Source organism: Python bivittatus, unplaced genomic scaffold, assembly GCF_059951505.1.
Source record: "Python bivittatus isolate LINGU-HERP-01145 unplaced genomic scaffold, Pbiv_v1 ctg000020_np1212, whole genome shotgun sequence".
Taxonomy (NCBI): Eukaryota; Metazoa; Chordata; class Lepidosauria; order Squamata; family Pythonidae; genus Python; species Python bivittatus.
The window spans coordinates 79,126,528-79,149,435 of NW_028277030.1; the positions used below are offsets into that span (position 1 = coordinate 79,126,528).

The 22,908-nt window shown below is 41.0% G+C and overlaps 1 protein-coding gene and 1 long non-coding RNA gene across 4 annotated transcripts in view; one reads left to right on the plus strand and one right to left on the minus strand.

Moving 5' to 3' along the window:
- Positions 1-1,656, minus strand: part of CNKSR3 (CNKSR family member 3) — a 65,373-nt gene extending 63,717 nt beyond the window's left edge. Inside the window, exon 1 of one of the 3 annotated variants that reach the window (XM_007430702.4) lies at positions 1,448-1,656. In XM_007430702.4, the coding sequence (XP_007430764.2) occupies positions 1,448-1,499 (52 nt within the window). In that variant the 5' untranslated portion in view covers positions 1,500-1,656. Of the gene's footprint in view, positions 1-662 lie in introns of all 3 variants that reach the window. The other 2 variants (XM_025168234.2, XM_088142259.1) reach the window with 2 other exon arrangements.
- LOC148217106 (uncharacterized) lies at positions 485-22,685 on the plus strand. Its single transcript, XR_015796471.1, has 4 exons — positions 485-591; positions 2,742-2,879; positions 20,994-21,171; positions 21,812-22,685. It is a non-coding gene; the product is annotated as an uncharacterized LOC148217106 (long non-coding RNA).
- Positions 22,686-22,908: the final 223 nt, after the last annotated feature.

Sequence of the window (22,908 nt, forward strand, 5' to 3'; positions counted from 1 at the left end):
TTGAATTAGAGCTGGAAAAGAGTAAAGGGAGAACTGCAGCGGCTCTACAGCCCAGCTCAAGATTCTTTATCTATTGTTAATGACTACTTTGACATTACCAAGTAGTTGATAAATATCCTGAACCAAATACCAGAGAAGCTGAACAGGTCGAAGAAAATTACTTATCAAAAAAGTAGAAGCCCTAAAAAAGCTTTTTTTTTTTTTTTGCAGTATCTGGATTGTACTCATCCTTAACCTACGCTGTGCTGCCTAGCTAAGCCAGTCTTCCCCAAACTGATATATTTCAGCTGCACTAAACCACACCTCCCATTATCCCCAACCCAGCAGGGCCACTGACAGCTGGCTCAAAATTATCAGATCAGCACATCCAGGCAGCACAAGCCTGATGTAAACAGACAGATGGTGCATTATTGGGGGTGAAAAAAAGTGTGTGCTACGAAGGTTCAGGAATGCTGCCAACTAACTAATGCACCCTTAGGATTTACTTTTCTCTTGGAAACAAGCGGTGCCTAAAGTTGAACTGTTGTGGAGCACTGCACGTTTGGACGGAAGTGTCCTGGGTTGAGTTCGGACTAGCATTTTACCTAGAAGGTAGGTGCAGAGTCTACCATCTCGACATTTAGCAATGATAAGCGTTATAACTTATTTATTTCTCTAAATACCCTCAACTACTAACAGGACATCCGTTCAAAAGGGAAGCTCTGGAATCTCGCGTATTTCTCAGGCTCCAGTGACGCACATCTTCTGTGGCCCTGGCCATTTTTAACCCCGCTTCGCTTCGAGCACAACCGGATGGCTGTGGGGACAGGCGACGCCGACGATTTAGGTCTTCGCCTTCGAAGGGCAGAGCGACCCGCTATCCCCCATTGTCCTTCAAGCGCGCCCAACGTGCAAGGGACGTTCGTCCGCCGTTCCTCCCTAACTCTGGCCAATACTTGGCGCGGTGTGCTTTCTGTGCGAACATCAGAAGCTAGGGAGGAGGAGCTCTCGCGATCCGCTCCAGAGCCCCAGCGTCCATCCCAGCCGCTCTTAGGCGCTCAGGGCCGCGGAGAGCTAGCTTGTTTGTTTACCCGCGGGAGGCGAGCTCTCCTCCTAGACGGGCGAATATGTGGGCGCGTGTGTTTTGCTCGTAGCCAGGGAACTCGGTTTTGCAAAGCCCTTTTCAGAGTAAGAGCGACAGACAATTGCAGGCACGGTCCCTCCGGAGAAGGCGGGTGAACACGTCCTCAGTAGAGACGGGAACCGGGGGCAGGGGCTGGAAGGGGAGATCGGGCGACCCGGGGAAAAGAAGGAGCAAAGATGGGTTAAGCCCCCCGAAGTTAGCAGAGAAAGTTTGGAGAGAAGCAGAGTAGGGCTGGAAGCGTTCAAAGCCCACAGCTGCGCAGGAGAAAAAGAGTCCCTCTCTCAGATCCAGGCGCGGAGGAGCAGCCGGAGTCCTATTTCTTACCCTTGGTCCACTCCACAACTTGCTTAGGGTTCCACTTGGTCACGGGCTCCATCCTCTTTCTCGATCCAGCCTTTGCTCCCCCACCACCCGGCAGATCCGGAATCCAGAATGGGACAGCAGCCCAGAGCTCCAACTAGCTCCTTCCTCTCTGTCCCCGACCACGGATTTCCCCCTTTCGGGCTCCCATCGGAGCAGGCAGCCCGCGAGCCTCCCGCCCTCCCCGGCCGCCCAGCTCCGCCCCTTCGGCCCAAGCCGGCCTCTCCGGCGCGCTCCAACCCCTCCTCCACGTGCTCGGCGCTCCTGCCAGGAGACCCGAGCCGGGGCGCTCCGTCTCTCGCCCGTGGCGGCTGCGGGGCTTCGTCTCTCCTGCGCCCCCTGCAGGAGAGAGGGGCGCGGGGTGCTCAGCTCCGGGTACGAGAGGCGGGAAATTGGTTGCGGCCGCGTGGAGCCGCCTGTTTTTCGCAGTTCTCAACCTCGAGCGCAGCGCGGGGGCTGGAGCGAAACTCCTGAAAGGCAGAAAGCCCAACCCGGCACGGCCCGGCGGCGCCCACGTAGGCTCCCTGCTCCGCTCCGGCGGGTGTGTTTTGTTTTGCAATGAAGCTGCTGGAAGTGGTTGCCAAGTGTGCACATCTGCGGGCTTGGAAAAAAACAACAAGAAGGAACAAAACCGCGCGTGGATTTCTTCACCTTCGTACAGATCTTGGAAATCTGTGTAGTAGCGACTACAGTACTCACATTGTTTCCCATTAACGAGTTTGCAAGGTGTGGAGAATAGCAGACCTCTTCCCATTCCCGCCCCCATATGTGCTTTCTCCAACACAGAGTTTGGGTTCACTCATCTTTCCCAAGCATCGTTTTTAGTCGTCGTTAAACAAAGGGTCAGTATATGCTGCTACTCAAAGATGGTGAAATCGAGGCCTGCATACATGCTGCAAAATATCTACCTGTGTTGCTCACAATAGCATTTGTGTACGCCTCCCTTGCTTTATAGGACCATAATTCCCACCATTTCTTCCAGGCTGGGGACAGCTGATTTATATGTGGCAAATTGATCCCTTTCATTTTGTTTTCTTGCTTTGTTTTAATACTAGTGAATTGGCTAAATACACCAGCATGCTTTACACTAAGCCAGTCTCACCTAATCTGGCCCTTGCTGGATGGATGTACTCCTTTGCCAAAATTCTTAGCGATGGTCATGCTTGCTAAGGAATTCTAGGATGCTTCCCAGCAATCTTGGATTCTGATCTGATGAAGAAGCCAGCTAATGTGCTTCTTGTGTTTATTTTCTTCTCAGAATCAGAGTTGGAAGGAACCATGAGGATCGTCTAGTCCAACCTTCTGCCGTGTTCAGGAAAACCAGTTAAACCACCCTGGAGTGGTGGCTGTCCAGCCTCTTAAAAATCTCCAGAGATGGAGAACCCACAACCCTCAGGTAGACTATTTCACTGTTGTGACAGATCTTACTGTTGTTTGTTACTCTCAACTTCAGGCAGGTTGTTTGCTTTTTATTTCCTGGTTTGTATATTGCATTATCATCTTTTGAGAAGCCATAACATCTGTTTACTTCAACTGTTTGATCTATTTACCCGCTTGAAGTTAATTGTTAAAAACTTCAGTGGACACTTAATTACACATAGCAGGCTTACTTTGCTGTAGATCCACAGATGTTGGGTGGGCTTTCTTGCAAGATCTCAACACCTACTTTTCCATATGTTTTCCGTATCAAGGAATAAGAATTACGTTCTGTGCCATATCCGTGGACAGGGGTGGGGAAGTGATGAAATGTGCATCATAATACCTGATGCAAAAACTGCTACTTGTATACTTTAGAATACGAGGAGGTAGCAATGGCATTTGTGTTGTGATGCTCACATTTTGGTGAAGTATTGGACTTCATGTAGACGTAGAATTTGTATGGACAAGTATAATGAAATATGGGACTCATTCATACAAAATACAGTAGGTTAAAAAAATGATAGTCATATAAATCTATTAGAAATATATATATATGTATTATATATATATATATATATATATATACACGCACACATACATACATGAATATTTGCATTAGATAAGCATATACAGAATTGTAACTGTTGATTGTTATAATGACATATTAACATTTTGTTTCTTTTTGCTGCATTTCATTTTTTTGTTAAAGCACTTTTTATGTGTTTTTTTTCTTTTTGTAATTAAAATTCTTAAATAAGTAAAAGAAGTATTGGTTTGCTGCAGGTAGTAATAATGATGATGATGATTAATTAATTAGAAATAATTATTAATGATAAATAACTTGAATTTATATGCCATGTGACTCCCAGCAACTCTGGGTGTTTTACAAATTGTTGAAAACATTTGAAAACAAAGGAACTACAAAAAACAAAATAGAGCTAGCAGAAATGATGAAATCGGACAAGGATAAAATAAAAAGGGGGCTTCAGTCACACTTGCCAAAGTCTGGGTAAAGAGCCAGGTCTTCAGGGCCCTTCGAAACACCAGTAGGATGGGGACCATTTGAATCTTGGAGGCACCTCGTTTGAGGGGGCAGGCACTGCTACTGACAAGCAGTGTTTCCAGGGTCCCAATAGATGGCATTGTTTAATCAAAGGAACCTGGATTGTTCCAACCCAGATCAGATCAGCCAGGTAGATGCTATGGGAGACAGGTAATCCCTCAGGATCACCCTGCATATGGTCTGGTTCACATATCACTTCTTTTATTTCTGTCTCCTCCCAGTGGTTGGCGTCTTTTAGGTTATCAGGTATGTCTGGTGTCCAATGGATTGCAGCTGGTGGAATGGCCCTTTGATATAACTAATAGCTATGTTATAAGCTTGTTGAATAAGCAGCCATGGATTATTAGCAGCAACACTCACAGGATGCAGCACCAGTAACATGTAGGAAATGTTACTGATATAACAATAATGCTATGCATTTTCAGTGATAACGTTATTCACCTGGCAGGTAATACCACACCAGGAAATACACATATCCCTGGTAGGCTGCAGCTGCTCTTCCATTAGCAACTATAAGTGGAAGAGTATAGTCCAGTCTAGTCCAGTGTTGGGCATGCAGTACATTTATTCTGCAATGTAACAGCAGTGTGGAAGGCAGTGGTCAACCATTGCCATGTATTTCCCCAGGAAAGGTGATCAGCAGCTGACTACAGTAACATCGCATATCACACTAAGCCATAATGTGATTTTACCAGGTCCACACATTGCACTAATAACATGATTTGATTCTCGCCTAGCACAATATATGAAACCACTTCCAAAAATGTTGCCAAGAAAACTGCATGGGCTTGTCCATGTAGTTGCCAGGAGCCAAGACTGACCCAAAGGCAGGCAGGCAGACACACACACACACACGCACAAACACACAGACATGGTTTATAAACAATGATTTATGGTGTAGCACAGCTCTGCTAGCCTTCAAAGTCCAGATAAAACAATAGAGCTTGGATACTGAATAACAAAGTGTTGGTACAAAGGCTGTACTTTAATTATATATTTTAGGTTCTCAGTTCATATGGTATGCTAGTTTTTAACTTGGCTTAGTGGCTTGCACAAATGCTGCCATTCACATATCCCAATAGGGCAACAACAAACACGTTTCAAGTTGTGATTAATTGCACTAAAGCTGACCATGTTTTAATAAGTAGCTCCATTTGTATATCACATGAAGCTAAAAACAGCTTAAAGTGGTACATGAGTGAAGAAAGAACAACTATCTATTTTTGAGGCTGAATAAGATTTTAAAGCACACCCTGATTCATGAATAATCAGTAGGCCCACTCCCAGAGAAGTGGACAAAGTAGGCCTAAATTTTGGGCAGCTAAACCATTGCACCCCACAGGTCCTGCTCTGCTGCCTCATCATGGCGGGAGGGGTGTTCTTGGAAGGAAGGTGCAAAGAACGTTGGGAATGTATGCCAAGAGTATAGATTCCCAGCAGGGTCGACCAAGGTGTGAAGGTCATCCCAGCTGCCCAGCTAAAGCAAGCAGGCACCTATATTGGGCAGCAGCAATATAGGAAGAAGCTGGAGGCAGATGATCACTTTAGTGACTACAACAAAGGCATCAGTTCATATTGCATGGGAGAAGGCAATGGTAAACTACTTCTATATTTTTACCAAGAAAATCACATGGATAGAAAATGAAGCCAAAACCAAGAAAGACAAAAATCCTAGAACAGAACTTAACAAAGAGTTTCAGAGAAGTGTTAGAAGAGATAAGAAGCAGTATTACAACAACATCCATAAAAACATTGAGGATGGAAATCGACATGGGAAATCTTTCAAAAGATCTCTGAAATGTCAGTCTCAAATTGGTATGCTAAAGGATGCCAATAGACAGAAACTGATTCAAAGGAGATCAAACAAAGATGGAAGGAGTATACTGAAATTCTGTACAGTTGAGATGTCAACATCCAAGACACCTTAGAAGATATTCCCTACGTACAAGGACCTCTAGGACTAGAAGATGAAGTTAGATCAGCACTCCGTTCATTACCAAGTCGGAAGGGTAGAGGAAGTGATGCAATACCCACTGAAATATGGCAAGCAACAGAAGGAGAATCAGTAAAGGTTCTAACTGAGCTATGCCAGCAAATCTGGAGAAAAACACAGTGGCCAACAGATTGAAAGAAGTCAATCTACAGTATATAATGAATATATATTAAGAAAAGCTGGATTGGAAGAAGATAGATAAGCACAGGTTTAAAACTGGAGGAAGAAACATCAATAATTTGTGCTGTGCTGGTGACACTACCGTGATAGCTGAAAATGCAAAGGATCTTCAAGCCCTAGTAATAAAAGTCAGGGAGCACAGTGAAAAAATGGGACTAAAATTAAAAGAAAAAAGACTAAACTAATGACAACATACCTGCAATTACAACCAACCTTAGAATTGACAATGAAGATATTGAAGTGGTGGATAGCTGCTGCCTTTTACTATCAAGAGTAAAGGAACAAGCAGTCAAGAAATACACCGCAGACTAGCACTTGGCAGAACAGCCTTGAAGGCCTTGGAAAAGATACTCAAATGCCGTGATATGTTTATACCTACAAATACCAGAATTGTGCAAGCCATGGTATTCCCTGTGACACTCTATGGAAGTGAAAGTTGGACTTTGAAGAACCAAGGTAGGAAGAGTATTGATGCTTTTGGACTTGGTGAAGACTCCTGAGAATGTGGACAGCCAAGAAAACAAACTAATGGATTGTCGAACAAATCAACCCAGAGTTCTTACTTGAGGCACAAATGACCAGGCTCAAATTATCCTACTTCAGACTCATTATGTGAAGACCTAGCTCTCTGGAGAAGGTTCTAATGCTGGGAAAGGTGGAAGGAAAGAGAAGAAGAGGATGACCAGCAGCAAGGTGGATAGACTCAGTGACAGTGATGATCAGTGCTCTGTTGGAAGAGCTGAAGGACCAGGTTAGGGACGGATCATCATGGAGAAAATCTATCTAAGTGGTTGGTTTTTGTGGTTGTTCAGTCATTAAGTCGTGTCCAACTCTTCGTGACCCCATGAAACATATTGCGCCAGGCCTTCCTGTCCTTCACTGCCTCCCGGAGTTTGTTCAGTTTCATGTTCATTGCTTCAGTGATGCTATCTAGCCATCTCATCCTCTGCCATTCCCTTCTCCTTTTGCCTTCAGTCTTTCCCAGCATCAGGGTCTTTTCCAAAGAGTCCTCTCTTCGTGTTAGGTGGCCAAAGTATCTGAGCTTGAGCTTTAGTATCAATCTTTCCAATGAGCAGTCAGGGTTCATTTCCTTTAGGATTGACTGGTTTGACCTTCTAGCAGTCCAAGGGACTCCTAAGAGTCTTCTCCAGCACCACAATTCAAAGGCATCAATTCTTCAGCGCTCAGCCTTCCTTATGGTGCAGCTCTCACAGCCATACATTGCTACTGAGAGTCAACAATGACTTGATGGCACGTAATCATCATTGTCATCATCATCGTTGTCATAATTAAAACACTGCAGTCTTTCCTCTGAAACCAGATATGCTTTTATCTCTTTACTAAGATATAAGCCCCATTGTACTTATACAGTGTTAAGTGTACATAGAATTGTAACTTCAGAAACTAATAAAGTTTCCCAATCCCCTTAAATATTTTAGCATGCTTCTTTTAAAATGTGTTTATTCTAGTGTTTTTTTAACATCGCTTGAAGAGGAAAATCCTCTCAAGCTTGCTTCAATCAACAAAAGTATGTCAATCAGTACTTTCTTCAAATCTAAAACCGAAACCTGGCACAGTCTTCAAATACCTCAGGCCTCACTTTTGTTGACATATTTTCCTGCCAACTTGTAGACTTACTAACATGACTGCGTTGGCAGACGTGGCAAAACATTTCGCCACTCCCATCACCCGGTGCAGATGCATACAATACATACACACAGACTTACATATACTACACACTAGGAATTGTTTATTAATGTCTTTCTGGCCTAATGCTCAATCCATTTGGAGGTTGTGGGCAGCTTGTATTTCATTTTACAAACTGGGCCCCAAATGTTTTTGAGGAGTAAGGGGATGAGAAATGATATTCGTAAATGCAGAACAATGGTTTGTACCTATTCTGGGTGATTTGAAATGTCTTTTGTGAAAGGGAAACTAGCCATGTTAAAGCAAATGGTCATATTCGTATATTTAGGCTGAAGTTTTATACTCGCCTACCTGAGAATGAGCCCCATTGAATTCACTGGGACTAACTTCTTAGCAGACACGTATAGGCTTGTATTTGCAACAGGCTATTATTGCAAAATACAGCTGCGCCAATAAATCTGCAAACATGAGCCATCATTGTACCTTTTTTTAAAAAAAAAAATCTCCTGATGCAGCAGGAAATAAGAGATTCTCAACTTCTGTAGACATCCTTGTCCTTTCCTTGGTATGTGGCAGAACTGGAACTCTGATCAGTTACAGCAGGCTGGGAAGAGGGTGCGCATGGCAAGGAACAGGCAGGGAGGAGAAATCACTATTGCTCCCATGCTGAATGAGAAGTTGTAAAGGTATATTATTTATTTGTATAGGTGTGCTACTTATTTGTATATAAAAGTGCATCATTTATTTGGTTATAGGTATCCTCTGGGTTTGAATTGGGCAATTTCCCAGAGGATACTGTTGTATCATGAGAAATCTTCTAGAACAGTATTTCTCAACCCTCAACTCCCAGAATTCCCCAGCCAGCATGATAATTTTAATGCCAGACTCATAAAGACATAGGTGCTTCTGAAGAGGAATCTCCCTACATCTTCCACCAAAGACAACTGAAAGGAAGAACATTGTAGCTTGCCAGGTTGAAGGGAGTTAAATACATGGGGGCTTGTGTTTGCCTAGAATAAACCCAAAGAGAGATTAAGAACACTATTGAAGCCAGACTGGCCCTCAGCATTCATTATTTACTGCTTTAAAAGTGATCTGGCCTGTTCACAGCCCCAGAAAGCCAATCCAAGTCTAACCTTATAATCACAGTGGCAAGGATGACTATTCCTCTGTAAATATGTGCAAGGATTTGTTTAGTTATAAAATGGGATCATTCTAATTTTTCCACACAAATTTAAATACTTTCAAATGTGGAGGGGAGCAGATGCATCCTTGAGGGTTCAGAGAGGACAGTTGATGAAAGCAGAGTCACGCGATCGCAGTGCGAACTCCGCTCCTTTTGTATGTATGAAAAGGATAGAGCTGACTGCACGGTACTGCTTTTGCACTTTGACAAAAGCATCAGATCCTGCAGATGCCTTTGTAGGACATTGGCCAATACTGAATTAGATAGAACATTATGTCCATTTAGTTGAGAATTCTTTGAACTGGGGATAGTGATTATTGGACCACAACTCCCATTAATCCCAGGCTGGAGGGCCAGTGGTCAGATGACGTTGTCCCACGACTGTGGAAGACCACAGATTCTTCATCTGTACTGACTGCTGGGAGTTGCTTTCCAGAGTTCCAAATAATCATGTTTCCCTAAGATGCCAGGACTTGAACTTGGGACCTTTTGTATGCAAAGCCAAAGCAAGACAGCTCTGTTTCCCACAGGGAGGTGTGATTCACTCTATAGGACTTGGGAAACCTTGCTCTTATAAAAAGTGATTAATACAACATGTACAGTAAATCTCAGCTCAGGTCTTATTTCATTTCTTTTTCTCTTCTTCCAGGGAACAAATTTTCTGTTCTGCAGAAACAGATAAAAATCTTCACAAATTTAAGCTCAAGACCTTAGCATATGCATCTCCATCTTACTCTGTTCCTCCATGAAGTTTATTTCAGGCACATGCCATTATTTATTTGGGTCTTTGGTAAGTTCTGATAGTTTAGATATTTAGCACAGGATTCAGACTAGGCCCCCAATTCTGTCTGAGAGAGAGAGAGAGAGAGGAATCAGCTGTTTTGGGGTGTGATTGCTAACGTTGGAGAACCACAGTAATTAATTATTCTCTCTTTCCCCTCACTTTCTGACTTATAAACCAGATTTGCAAAGGAGTTCTTTTGTGTTCAATTTGGAATAATATAGTCTTTGAGGAAACAAGTCATATTGCCTTTCCCACTCAACTGAATAGAATGAAGTCAGTGAGTTCAGTCTATTCAATGCCATTGTGGCATCATCTTCATTAGTTCATATTCATTCATAGCTCCTCTGTGGGACAGAGTAAATGCTAGAGGAGAAGGGTGTGACAGAAAGATGAACTGACTCATTGAGTTAGAAGCAAAACTAGATTAAGACCATGGGACATCTTCCCCACTGCAAGAGGCTCTTGAAGTGCTGGAGTTGCAACACACAAACCATCTGTGGGTGCCAAGTTGGAAAGGCTATCTGAGATGGTTCTCTAGGTTCTCCACAACTACAGTTGTGGAATGGCTGAAGAATCCCGCTGCACTGATTTGAGGTATAGAAGCAGAATGAATAAATGACTAAATGAAGGAATAAATGAATGTTCAGCCTGAATGTTCTAGTTTTTTAGAACTAGAAAACACAAAAATGGAGGGGAGAAAACAAAGGGATGCCCATGGTGTCTTAACACCAGCAGAGCCTCCCAAACAGTTGCAGTGCCGGCAGTAATGCTCACATGTTGCTTTCACAAAGAAGAGCCAATGAACTTGTGTCCACTGAGACATCACCTCACTCTGCTACAGGTGGCCTCCCTGGCATCTCTACAGCCATAGATTCAAATCCCCTGTGCTCCTTACAACCCCTGTTTCAGAGTGTAGCACACCCAGCAGGAAAGAAAAAAGATGTCCGAGTCAGGTCCTGGGATTATAGCTCCTGGGAAGGAGATTGTGGTAGATATCCAGGTCCTCTTTTGCTGAGACAGAATTGAAACCCAGGCATGAAAAACACTTGCCAGGAAATACAAGGGCAATCCCACGGATACACAGCCAGCAGCAGTCTGAAACGGCCCACTCTATAGAGCCTGGGGTACAGGGGAATGAGAGTTTGAACTCTTTCAGAAGGAAATGAAGGGAAAAAGTCCCCAATTATTTTTTGCATAACATGTTGGAAGGAAGTCACATCAGGGATAAAGGAAGTCCTGGGATTGAATTCAAACTACAAGCTGCACAGAGCTATTCCATAGTAGATTTGGCCATCTATAGAAACTGGACAAGGTGTGGGGCATTTTCCTTTTCCCTGCCCAAACTTAGTGCTTCATTCTTTAATGCCAGGAATATACAGGCTGTAGAAGGATCCCTAGCTGGGCAGAAAACTCAGGGTTTCATATAGGTTTCCCAGATTCAAAATGGATCTAAATGGATCAAGACTCTGTTCTTTGCACTAAGACCAGTTTTGGACTGAACCCTGAAGGCTGAGGCAGTATAACAGCCTTAGATTTAGGTGTCTGGGTAAACCAGTGCTATACAATCCATTCCAGGCCACACTTGACGGGGGTACATGAAGGTGGACTTGTCTAGAAAAAAAGGAGGGATGGGACCAACATAGAAACCTGAATTAATTATTTTCAATTAACTTATAGTATTTTATTCATTAATATAATTATTTTTTCTATAATTAAAAAGCCTATATTTTCTGCATTAAATAATTGCCCCTTTCTGCCCTATTAATCAGTGGCATCTTTTGGAGGCACTTTGGGAGTCATACCCAAGTCTTTTGGTGGGCGGGGGCAGGGGGTATAGATTGTGCATCCCAGATAAAAGCCACAGGGGTTAAGAGAAGTCAAAACAGTTGGATTTGTTTTGCTCGGTCTGCCCAAACATGCCAGATTAAAGATCTAATTCAGTAAGCACATACCAATATGACTAGCAGTTTCTCATAATAAAGAGGCTACCAGATTGGAACCAGGTGTGGTCGAGCTCAAATCGCTAATAATAAACTAAGAAGATTTAATATCTGTCTTGATACAAATATGTGGAAAGCAATGGGAAGAAAGCAGCCTATCCCTGTTTGCAGATAGGGTCAAGAAGTTGAAACCAGAAGGAAGGGGGTGATTTCTCCATCTGGGGATCCACTTTTGGGGCCCTTTAGGGTCATAGTACATTGCACTGATTCATACTGGGCGGGTCTCAGTCCAGGTCTTTGGCCTTCCTTTTTGTTGTTGTTGCTGTTGAGGCACCTTCAAGTCAGTCTTGACTCCTGGCGACTGCCTGGATAAATCCCTGCAGTTTCTTGGCAATGTTTTTTGTAAGTGGTTTGCCATGGCCTCCTTCCTAGGGCTGAGAGACAGTAACTGGCCCAAGATCACCCAGCTGGCTTTGTGCCCATGGTAGGACTAGAACTCACAGTCTCCCAGTTTCTAGCGTGATGCCTTAAACCACTACACCAAACTGGCTCCATAGCAATAAATTAATATTGTAGGGTACCTGGGTTAGTTTGTAACTGGTTTGCATCAATTTCCTATGTGTTTCAGCTGTATTAGTTAATTCTGTAAAATTTCTACAGCCCCTTGGTAATCTTTTTAAAAAACATTGATGTTGGTAGGCAACTTTCTATACCATACCTGTTATGGATGCACATTCCCCTAATATATGCATTTTTTTAATTGATTCTGAACTATGAACAGCATCACAACATTTGGGGAAATGCAAAACACAATGACCTGTTGTGTTCTCTTCTATATATTAATCTAGGAAGGGCAAATGAGGTTAGCTCATTTAAAAATGTGGACCAAGCAAAATTCACTGGCACCCCTTGTGTCTGTTTATGCGTTTCTGGCTTGTACACTAAAAAGTATTATGGAGCAACTCAAGTCTTCAGTATTGTTTTAGTCACAAGAAACCTGGCAAGGAGTCCTGAATCATCTCATCACTTGGAAAATTTGGCCTGCAAAACAATATTGATCTGGTTTTTCATTAAAAAATTCCCAGTTGCATACCTCTCTTGTTTGTGTTTTGTTTCTGTTTATGAATTGTGGCTGGTGTGATATATGGTGTAAATGAAAATAATATCTATTATTTGTTAATCACACATTTGTTCTGTCTTCCTTGATTTGTTTTCCTGACTTTTAACATTTTTCAGCTTTGGTTGAATCCAACACCAAGTCAGCAAATCTGGAAGAGGGTATTCTGTTTTTTCAACTGCAACAATTTTTCAGTGGCTGTCTGGATTTTTGCAGAAGACAATATAAGCTGTCAGTGAATGGCCTAAAGTTAACTAATGATATGGAAAGGACATTTTTTTCAGTCAGGAGTTATAAAGCATATTAAAAGCGGAAAATTATCTGATGTAATTCTTTTCAAAATCTGTCTGGCTTCTGACATAGATTTAGTGGTCCCTAATAGGATAAGTAATTTCCTTAGCAGAAGTCTGGCCACCTTTCTCTCAAGCAAAAAAACAAAACATCTTCTCCATACAAAACCATAATTCCCCGGTTCTTCAGTAAGAAAGTGATTATATTTCCTTTCTCATTTTAGAGAGACTATCTCAAGTCTGATAATATAATTAAATGAACTGAGACTTGGCAAAAAATGGAAACTTGCAAAAAACCATTGCATGTCAGGAGCCTTGCTCTCTCTTCAGGCCGCTAACAGATTTAAGTGTGCTAAAAATGCAAATACAGCTTCACAAAGGGAGAGCCAAGAGCAACTATCAGAATGTATTTTGTTGATGCTGGGAGCCAGACAAACAATCACATTGGAGCCTGACTTCTTGCAATATTTAGTTCTTTCAAAGGGTGACATTCCTCAGAAATTAGGAACATAGCTAATGAGGACACCATGGCAAAATTGAAGGTCTCAATGAAGAGGTTCTGTCATTCTAAATCAAGAGAATGGGAATGGCTAGGGCTACCAGACCTGGGCTGAAAAAATCCAGACAGCTACTGGATGGCAGGAAAGAGATATAGCAAATGGTAGTGCTTTGCTGCTGTCTAGTGCAGTGTTTCTCAATTTTGGCAACTTCACAGTGTGTGGATGTCAACTCCCAGAATTCCCTAGCCAGCATGCTGACTGGGGAATTCTGGGAGTTAAAGTCCACACATCGTAAAGTTGCCAAGGTTGAGAAACTCTGGTCTAGTGATTAGCTGGATTTTTGCAGCCCAGATACGGTAGTCTTGTCCCTCACCTAGGAAAGCTTTTCTCCTTGAGCTAATAGAAGCTTTAGATATAGAGCAAATTTCATCCAAACTTCAGCAAAGAACTGGACAAACCTCCACTGTTGCAAATTTATTTAGTTATTTATTTATTTAATATTCATGATTCTGGGCAGCTTACAATTAAAACATAAACAATACCAAAAACACAGAATAAAGCAATCACACATACAATAGAAAACATTAAAACAATTAAAACATTAAAACCATTCATCTGGAGAGCGCAATCATTCAAGGAAAGTACGACCGTTTTATGGGCTCTACATCACCCTGTGATCCCCAGGCCAGATGGCAAAGCCAAATCTTCAGGCCCTTCAGAAAGCCATCAAGGTTGGGGCCAACCTGACCTCGGGGAGAATGGTGTTCCATAGGGTGGGCGCAGCAGACATACCAGACATACCAGGTTCCTTGTTCTGATTGAATCCCTCTTATGGTGACCCACGAAAATACTAGAAACTGCTAAAAGTACTCACGTAGCGCCTAGTGTAATTTTTCTCAATAATGTATTCTAAATACTTTGTAACAATGCTTAACTTAACTGATAAAAAAAAATAGCCTATGGCATTAAACCATAGCAGAATACTAATCAGAACCGCTAATGCAGAACAACTTGCCCGCAGCTACTATATGTGGGCTGCAAAAATCCAGTCACTAAATGGCAGCAAAGAGTTAAGTGTTTTCTGAACCTCTTTGCTGCCCTCTAGTATCATCTGGATTTTGGCAACCTAGATTTGTTAGTCATAAACTTGCCTGACCGATTCCCTGCCAGATGGGTTTTGGTGGGCATGATAACATGTTTAAGCATTAAACAAATAAGAGCATCATTAGCAGTTTAGCTAAAGGCACTTTTACCAGATGGGGTTTAATTGTGGTGTTTTCCATTGTGGATTCCTCCTTCACTTGTCTTCTTGCCTGCGGTCTTAATGTGAAGCCAAGTAAATGAATTAACCGCTGCGTAAACAGGAACCATTGCACAGCCATGCTTAATGTTTTATGACTTTAAACTAAATGGCGGCTTTGAGGAGGCTTTTGAATCATTTGAAAATGTTAGGGTAATATAGAAAAAGAAAGAATGCTAATATATCGATTACTTAAAAAGACACATGTACATTATAAGTAGAGAGGCACTGTGGCTCTAAAACAAGAGAACGCCTTGGGCTACCAGTTTGAATTGCAAAATCTGGATGACCACTCAGTGGCAGCAAAAAGGTACAGAAAATGCTGTTTGTTACCATCTAGTGGTGGTTTTGATTTTTGCAACCCCAAACTGGTAACTGCACATGCCTGCTGAGGGTCAGAGCAAAGGACTTCCTGCTTTAAGCCATCTACTTAGTTAGTAGCTATATTCACAATCACACTGGTATCATGTGATACGTTCGTTGCCCCGGACGTATGTTGTACAACATGTTAATATGTTGTACAAACCCAGATAATTCTGGCTTATTTAATAAACCATGATTAAAGAGCCCATAGTTTATCTCAGTGTGTGAATCAGGTCATTGTGTCATTCAGTCGCTCATTAATGGTCCAAGTCCAGGCATACCTACTCAAAATCTTACTGAGTTTAATGGAGTTTATTCCCAGGAAATCAGACCAGGCTTGCAAATTTATTTCTTTGTGGCTTCAAATCAGCAATACTTTGCCTCATGAAATAATCTCTAATATCTGGTTTGCTTGTTTGATTAATATCCAAATGCGTTCTTGCTTTTTTTTTTTTTGCAATTTTAGAAGATATAATACTGATAAGTGGAGAAAGAAAATGACTAAAGCTATACAATTAATGTTCAGTATAATATTAATAAAGGTTGTCCATGCCAAACTACATTGAATTATTTTTATGATATAAAAAAGAATATAAATCTTTGAGCTTAGTGCCAAAATCTGTATTGTTATTGATGAATGCTAAAAAAAGAAGAAAAAGAAGAAAAGAAGAAAAAAGAAGGGGGAAAAAACTACTAAAAATAGTATAGATAAGTATTTGATTTCTGATTTCCCCTTCTTTGTACTCCAACTGATTTACAATACTGTATTTATAAACATAAACTTTAGAAACCATAATAAGTGTTTGTGTTTGCCTCGCTTTGTGATTGCTCTCACATACTTATAGAAGAGGATATGGCTCCTAAGATAAGAGGCTCACTTTACTATAGGGTCCCAGACATGGGGGTAAAACTGTGTTATATCTGAGCTAGGCCCTTCAAGTTATCCCAGTAGATGCAGATTGCCTGTAATTGTGCACTGAGAGAAATATGCTTGTGTCAGGTGTGCATGCTTGTAGGAATTTTTGCTGGCAAGGGTGTCAGAAATTATTCTTTGCATAACTCTCTATAGCAGTGTTTCTCAACCTTGGGAACTTTAAGATGTGTGGACTTCTCTGGCTGGGGAATTCTGGGACTTGAAGTCCACACATCTTAGAGTTGCTAAGGTTGAGAAACACTGCGATATAGAATGGGCATGGACACCACCATGTTGGCTTTTTGTCCCACGTAACAAAGAACAGTCACTTGAGCATAGTATCAGGCACAGCTACCCCATAGCCACTGAATGCTTTCTCTCCTGAAAGAAAAAGAGTAAATTTATCTTCCAGCAGAAAGTACAAAAAGAAATGGGAACCTTCAGGAATGTTCTGCATCATGATTGTTCTCCATTTATTAGGTCATTCTTCCAAACGAGGAGGCAGTGTTCCTTTCAGAAAGACACTCCACAGAAATAGAGGAAAAGAAAAGAGTTGCTTCAAACTATTAGGCTGATTCCATTGAGTTCAATAAGTCATTTGCTATCTACTCAGGGGAGAAACTTTTAAAGTCTGTTTCTGGAAAATTCAGATGGGGTAAATATCCAACATTTTACAAGTTGCTCCAAATGGAATTAAATATATGCTGTATTTGGACAGCTTCTGCCAGGGTTGACTAAGCCAAAATGTATGCCTTGCTTCGCTGGTTTTTCAGACAGCTCCAGGTTTTCAAAGTTGAAATACCTTCCAAATCCATCAGAACTGCAGTGAAACTATATCAAACTCCAGTTAATTATTACAACTCTTCTCTCTGCAATTTCAAATGAAACTGCCATAAATATGCATATACAAACGTGTGTGAATGAGTTGATATATATGCACATAAATATACCTTGTGGCAGTTGAAAGGCATATTACACGCTGGTTACTCTTAGTGGAAGTATGTGGGTTGCGTTGTGTTAATTCACCAGTAATTATCTTTGTCATATTTTTTTTCAGATGCAAATATTTTTGCATAAAATGGCTTTATAAGGGAAAATTGCAGAAAGTACAGATGGGAACAATTACATTAACAGATCATTCACAAACCAGCTGTTGCTGCTAACACAGAGGACTTGACACTGTTGGCTGTATATCTTTTAAGAAAATTATGTATTTGGTCCTCTCATGTTCAAAAATTGCCTGAAGCTTTCAACAGGAATGTTGTGTCCCTATTGATCAGTTGGAATTGACTATTTAAATAAAGGGAGCAGATATAAGCATCAGAAGAAATCACAGGCCATATATTTACATTCACATTTGAATCTGGCCACTGCCAAAAAGTGCCTCCTCAGAACATGGCAGTATCAGAAAGTGCAAACTTTACAGAGCTGGGGTGGAAAATGTGGAAGTGAGAAAATCTCATGTTTATACCAATCAATACCATTTTGATAAATAGAGGCCTTGACATCTTCCACATTATATATGTGGGTGTGCCTATAAAGCTGTACTCTGATGATGGTTAAGCATTTGACCTTCTATACTCACTTTACGCTAGGCCAGGGATGATAACAGCAGCAGGCTAAGATCTCAGACAGGCAACCACAGCAGTGATAGTATTCCATTGACCCCATGCAGATGGGTCCTGCAACAGTAAATTGCAACATGAAACTCTTAAGAATTGAAGTTTATGTTCTTGTATTTTCCCAACTTGTCAGCATTCCATGACTACTACTAATAATGCTGAGACTCCACTGAGTTGTTGGGTATGGGGCATTTGTTTCAACCTCTGCAAAATTGTAAAGTAGTGGCTTGTGCAGAATGGGACAGTGGGGCTCAAATGGACATCAGGAGCATTGCTGTATCACAGTGCACACCCCATGCTTTCCCTACATGTGTTGCAATGTTGCATGCATGCCCCAAACAGGCACAACAGTGCAACACTGCTTTAGACACTCAGGAAGTCTTGCCTCAACTTGCCTCCTACCTCCTGGGTTTCAGCCAGAGGAAAGACAGCTTGATAGTTTTGCAGCTCCCCTAAACAGTAGCTGCTCAGATTTTTAAAAATACAATCAAACAAATGACCACCACATACAGTAAGGCCAGGATGGGGGATACAAGTCATGTCTTCTATTTCTCTTCTGCATGGAGAGGAGGCAAGGGAATATTGATTCTAAGACCTGTAGCAACTGTAATGGGATGGTGAATGTTTGCTCCTTGTCCCCTGTGTTGTGAGATGAGCAAAACAATCATGAATCATATTCAGACTTTCTTTGAGGGAGCGGAGAAGTGCAATAATGGTAGTGCACAGGTGCTGCCAAAGGTTTATCTATCCATAGAATTAGATTAACAGGTCATTTCCAATCCCTTGATTCCTTTGCACACTGCTGTTATCTAAGCTTCAGAAGAGATCTTGAATGGAGAATTCTAATTAACTTTAGCAAATGAAAATTCTGACAGAAGTTTAAGGGAAAAAATGACAATCTGGCCTGAAACTGAGTTCCATTTATAACATAGACATATCTGGCTCTTCCTTAAAATAGCCTCTTCCCCATCCTGTCTTTTCATGCTCTGCCATTCCTATTTAGCATTGAACCAGTCTTAGATATTCTACTGTCTGGATACAGCTGCTGTTCTTCTTTTTCATTCCCTGCATATTATTTTGTCTGTCACCCGGCCAGACAAGTATTCCAGTGTTTTCCTTCAGGATTACAGCTAAAAATATTATTTTATGTGCCTAGTGTATTATTAATTATCATTCCAAATGTTCTAACCGGGCTCCAGTTACTATTCAAGAAATAAAATCCCCCGATGAAGTCCACATCACTTTATGCTAATGGGACTGGAGTGACTAAAGCACCCCCCCACCCCATTCTGAGCACATCCTGCTAATTTTTTGATGAAGACTTATATTCTAGAGCAGTGATGGCGAACCTTTTGGGCTCGGCATGTCAAAAATTCAGAAAAAGCCTAATTTGACTCTGCTGGAGTGTCACCCCTCCAAACAAAAGAGAAACAATTCTTTACATATTCATTTATTTAAGAAAAAATACAGTCCAATCATGTGTGGTGCTATGTATTATATAAAGAAACATCAAATAATTACAAATATGAAATACGAGTAAAACAAATTCAGTTTCTTTGGTAACTCAAACAGGGAGAATAGTTGTTAAGTGCTGGTGAATGCTGGCGTGTCACCTTTGACACACGTGTCATAGGTTCGCCATCACTGTTCTAGAGTACATGTGATGAAATGGAAATGCACTAGTTTTGCGGTTCTAGTTTGATCACAACAATAATTGATTGGAATAATTCCTGGAGCTGGCTGTGTTTACATTTTCAGGAAGAAAGTGAGATAAAACACTGAAATGAGTACAAGGTTTTTTTTAATCTCTTAAAGAGAGCTAAATTGATCCAAATATTTACAAGTAAGTTTCTGATACCCCTGCCAACAGAAATTCCTATCAGCATGCACAACTGATACAAATGAATATTTCTGTCAACACAGAGACAATGAAAGGGAGCCTGCATCTATTTGGGAAACTTCAGAGGCCTAGATATATTTCACAGATTTACTTCCACTTTCGGGATCTTATACTAAAGTGGGCCCATTATTTTAGGGGCTACCTCCTCTCCCATTAGCATACAAGAGCAAGAACACACTTGGATATTAAACAGGCATTTGAGATTTCCCATATTGGAAAGTATGGGTGGAAGCTGGGATAGTGACTCTAAATCAGTTATTATGTAAAGATTATTTCAAGGATTTTTCTCAGCTTCAAACTGAATTTGGTCTCCCTAGTTCACAACAGTGGCAGTATTTTCAACTTAAGCATGCTTTGATGACTTAATATGGGTCTGATGCCTTGGCTATCTCAAAAGTACCAGAGATGTTTTCTCATCTGATGAGATCCACAATGGAAGTTAAACCCACAACATATCTTTACCAAAAGTTAAAGAACATTTTTAAAGTGGATATCACTGGAATCTATCAGTTACGGACTAAAGAGTTGGAATATTCGATAATGTCACATCAGTGGTCGCAAGTCCTTAAGAGCATTAAATTGGTATTGACAGATCTGAGACTAAAATAGATTAATAAAAATTGTATTTTGAGTTTATCAGATTCCCCAAAGGGTATATCTGAAAGGGTAGACATCAGATATTCTTTGTTGGAGATGTAAAACATGTGAAGGTTCACTGACCCGTATGATCTGGTTTTGTGAATTACTGGCATCCTTTTGGAATAACATTTCAGTGTACAAAAGTAGGTTTATGGGAAAATCCCTAAATCTTAAAGATGTTAATGTGGTGCTGAATTATATCCCAAAACTTTAGAATCCTACTGGGTTTGAGGAATTATGGTTGTACCAGCATGGGGGCTTGCAAAAAGAATTATACTGAGAAATTGGAAAAATGGTATTATTCCAGACATTAAGGATTGCATTTTGGAGGGACCGTCTTTTCCCATTTGTTTCTGCCTGTCTGATCTGGTCTGGCAGGGAATGCCGGCTGATGGGTCCCAGGAGGTGTGCCTTTTCTGTTATAGCGCCTACCCCATGGAACATCCTCCATCCAGAGATTAGGATGGCCCCAACCCTGCTGGCCTTTCATAAGGCCCTAAAGACCTGGTTCTGTGCCCGGGCCTGCGGACGCGAGGGTATGAAGGGTCCTGCTCCTGATTATGTTAACAACCAGCGATAATGATATCTTCCTCGGCTACTGTGTATTTTAATTTTTGTATTTCTGATGGAAAATTGTTTTTAATTTATTTTAAGATTGTTCACCACCCAGAGTCACTTGCTGAGATGGATGGCCATACAAATTGAATAAATGAATAAATAAATTGTCCAATTTGGAAAGGGCAATATTTTTAAGGAATCAGAAAATGAAGCAGTATAGTCTTCTTTGGTACAGATGGCATGATATTTTACAACTATTGAGTAGTATTTTCAGGTAATTTTTTTCATCCTTTTCTATTTAATAATAATAATTTAATAATAAGTTTAGTGTTGGTATCTTTTAATTTTTAATTTTTTTCTGAGTTTTTTATTTGCAAGGGGATAGGTTCTACTTCTTTTGTTCTGCTTAGCATTTTTTGTAGTTTATTAATTGTCATAAATATTTCACTGTTTCTTTCATTGTTTATCTTTTGTATTTTTCTACTCTATTTTTTGTAACCTTGCTATAATGTAAAATACAATAAAAGGGAGATATAGGTATGTAAATATAAGGAGATTGTTTTGTGAGGCAAAGTAGTACAGATCTGAAGCCAAATCAGACATACAGTATGCATCAGCTATGGATATGCAGGTAGATTTTTACAGTACTGTATACAGACCCAACCTGTATATAAAAAGAGATGATGGATTAGCTAAATTTGGCTTTTAGGAATAAACTTCTATTTTTTTAAAAAAAGATGAGCGCATGAACAGAAATAAATGAATATTACTATAGCCAAGGTGGCTCTACTATTAGGCTGAGACAGTAAATGCTGGGAGGTGGCACTGGGTCCATATTTATCCTTCTGCTCATGGAACAGCTCAAAATCTAATGATGAAGAAATAATGTTAACCAGTTTCCCTTTCCCCCACAGCAGCCAGATTGCCTTTCAGTATTCCAGAGTCTCCAGCTTTTGTGGAAGATTTTCTTTTTTCAGGAGGTATGTGAACCTTTAGGAAGGAGGAGGAACTGTAATAACAACAACAACCCCCTTGTTGTGGTTGTGGGGCTTGTATGCTCTTAGGTGGATAAGAGCTATACCAGAGGTTCAGCCATGCTGGACAGGTCTCCTCAGAGGAGCCAGACGAAGAGTGACTCTCCCATAAACAATTTGGTGAGATGTAATTTACAGAAACCCATACTGGATAGGTCATCGCCAGAGTCAACAAGGACCGTGCTAGGTATTCTAGTTCCTGGACATCTGGTGAGAAGTGGACTACAGGACTTAGGACTGTTGGTTGAACAACCAGGGCTAGCAGCTGCAAGACTACTGGAAGAAAAGTTGTTTACCCATTGAAAATATACGAAGACTGAAAACAAAGAAATATAGTGCCAATAGCAATAGGCGCCTTGGGTGCAATCCCAAAACAGCTGGAGCACCACTTGAAGACCATCAGCATTGACAAAATCACCATCAGTCAATTGCAAAAGGCAACTTTACTTGGAACAGCTTACATCCTGGGACAATGCCTTTAACACCATCAAACAACAGTATCTGCCTCTCCCAGGTCCTTGGGAAGGACTCAATAGGTGGATAAAAATGCCAAATCCAGTCTAAATACCTGGCTGACTGTGTGATCAACAACAACAACAACAATATACTCCAGTTGCAATGTCCCATGAGCATTCCAACACAATGTTAACAAGTTGTGTCGAGTGATAATGGCCTGAATTTGTGAAATGTTGATAGTAGACCAAGTACTACTAATAAAGATTACTGTATGTAGCTTTTCACATCCAATATTAAATCTAAGGAATGACTGAACCTGCATAATTTTTCTTTTCTTTCACATTCCCATCACCACCTTCACTGTGAGATTATCTACTTATGTAAGGCTCCATGGAAACACATCCTGAGGTTGCTTCTCTTGTACCTCTTATCTAGGAGTAAGTCTATGTACTGGGTGGGACTCTTGTCTGTATGGTTTCATGGGAATGTGCAGGAAACTGGCCTGCATATTTTACTGCAAA